General features: G+C 44.3%; 1 protein-coding gene across 1 annotated transcript in view; it reads right to left on the bottom strand.

The window, feature by feature from the left end:
- Nucleotides 1–863, bottom strand: part of isy1 (ISY1 splicing factor homolog) — a 9,230-nt gene extending 8,367 nt beyond the window's left edge. Inside the window, exons 1-4 of the mRNA XM_008402455.1 lie at nucleotides 782–863; nucleotides 472–494; nucleotides 186–237; nucleotides 49–114 (exon numbers count right to left, since the gene is read on the bottom strand). Coding sequence (XP_008400677.1) covers nucleotides 49–114; nucleotides 186–237; nucleotides 472–494; nucleotides 782–784 — 144 coding nt within the window. The 5' untranslated portion in view covers nucleotides 785–863. The remainder of the gene's footprint in view (nucleotides 1–48; nucleotides 115–185; nucleotides 238–471; nucleotides 495–781) is intronic.
- Nucleotides 864–2,242: the final 1,379 nt, after the last annotated feature.

Below are 2,242 nucleotides of genomic sequence, written 5' to 3'. Positions count from 1 at the left end.
ACAGTTACTACTGAATACTACAGCGTACTGCCAGGGTTCTGTTGGTACCTGTCGTCTCCATTTCTCGGCCTTTGGAAGCTCGCTGCACTCTGAAGCCAGGAAGGGTCTCCTCTCCTGCAGGGAGACGGGTCAGAGTCAGACAGACGGGTCCAAAACAGAACCAACAGAACCAAACAGAACCAGACCTTGACTTTTCCCTCCTCCAACTGAGCCTGCCTGAAGCGGGCCAGAGCCGTCCTGAAAGACAGAGCAGAGGGAGAAGGTAACCCATACGAAGCGGAGCTGGTTCGGACAGGAGGACGGGTTCTCGACAGATGGGTCGGAACTGTCCGAATCAGCTGCTTTAGAGAACCGATTCAAGGTTCCAAACTGTTTTTTGGGAACGTTCCTCATCTTGGTCTGTTTAATATAATTTCTGTTGGACAGGTGAGCAGAACCGGACGGTGGGTTCGGACAGAACCTGTTACTCACATGGCCTTCTCCGCGTTCCTCGCCTGCAAACAGAACCAGAACACACCGATTATCCAACTTCATACCAGTGACGGGTTCCGATCAGCTGCCGAACCGGACCGCTCTGATTTAACTAGATAACAGCGGACCGGGTTTCTACAACAGAACCGAATCACATGCAAAAAATATTGAACCGGTCCAAACCGGTCAGATTTGACTGGTTTTCTCCCAGTACAGCGGCTCCAGAGCCGACCGGTTCTCTAGAACAGAACCGGATCATATCCACACAATGAACGGACCCGTCCACAACCAGAATCGCTGAAAGTCTCACCATGACTGCAGCTGTGGTCCAACGATGATGGAGCCGAAACAACGAGCAGCAGCAAACAGTTCCGCTACTTCCGGTTTCCGGTCAGCGCGGTTACCGCCCCTGCTGGAGAGAAGCTTTACTGCAGCTTATTTCACAGAAAATAAAACTTGGAATGGGCTTTATTTGCATTTTAAATCCATTTTCAGTTTATTTTATTTAAAAGATCATAGAGGTAAAATTACATTATAATTCTATAGATAAGTAGCAAGAGCAAACAATAAAATTAAAGAGATATCAGCCTAATTAGAACCAGCACATTCAATATTTTAGCAATTTAGTCTGCTTGGATTATTTTTTTACTAGTTTCCCCATGAAGACAATCAGAACCTTTTCAGATCCTCTGGGTTGGTTCTATAAAGAGCTGGGGATAATCTTAGTTCTGATTTATGTTCTCCTACCTCCCCTGAAGTCCAGTAAGATGAGCTCTGCTGTTTGGATCAGGCAGAGTGGAGTCCACTTAGAGCCGAACCTGCTGCTGAGCAGATCTTCAACATGGAAGATGTTTCTGATCTGAGGCAGCAGCTCTTTTACTACATTCATAATCTCAGATTAACTTTCTGCTCTCGCTTTAAACTCCAAGTTTAAAGGTGTTGGAGTTCATTCATTTCTGTGTTTTTGCTCCACCAGGTCCATTAGTTCCAGAACCCGACCAGAACCCCTCAGTGTAAATTACCTTGAGAAATAATGAGTTCTGGTTATATATGAAAACAGGTTTTAATGCTGAAAAATGATCAAATGTTGGAAGCCAAACATGTCATCAGATGGACCAGAACCAGAGTTACATTCTCCATCCAACSCAKGYCTCGYGCAGCAAGGCAGTTCATTAACATTAGCACAAATGTTAGCATTTCACTGCCTCCCACTAATGCACTGCCTAGCGCAGCAAGGCAGTGCATTAGCATTAGCCTTTATCCTAAAGTTAGCTACTAGCTAATTTTCTTATTAATTAGACATGTTTAGTATACTGAACGGAGCAAGTCCAAGTAAAACAACATGCCAGTGATGCTCCACATGCTACTGCCAGCATTTAGGCTGACATTAGCATTTTGGCTAATTTTACCTTATACACTAATTTTAACATACAGAATGGCATAAGTCCATGCTACTCTACATGCTTGAGACGTTCCACAAGTTGTTGGGTACATTGCAGCTTTCTTTAGCATTGATGCTAATTGCTATCATCAGAACGCTGGGTTCCAACTGACAGGCACACTTTGGCAGGCCCCGGTTAAATTTCTTCAGGAATTTTCTAGTTTAGTTTTTGTTCTCCTCTGCAATGTGTTTCCTCCCGAACGGGAAGTTAATCAGATTCAGTCTGTTTACATATAAACATGGTTATGTAAGCCACAGTGTGAGTGTGTAAGCAGGTAGAGGAGGCTAAAAGAGAAAGAGGAAAAGACAGAATCCATAACAAAAGCAAAC

This window comes from Poecilia reticulata, unplaced genomic scaffold, assembly GCF_000633615.1.
Source record: "Poecilia reticulata strain Guanapo unplaced genomic scaffold, Guppy_female_1.0+MT scaffold_233, whole genome shotgun sequence".
Lineage (NCBI taxonomy): Eukaryota > Metazoa > Chordata > Actinopteri > Cyprinodontiformes > Poeciliidae > Poecilia > Poecilia reticulata.
The sequence above is the reverse complement of the archived record's forward strand: the minus strand, read 5'-3'. Positions and strand labels throughout refer to the sequence as shown.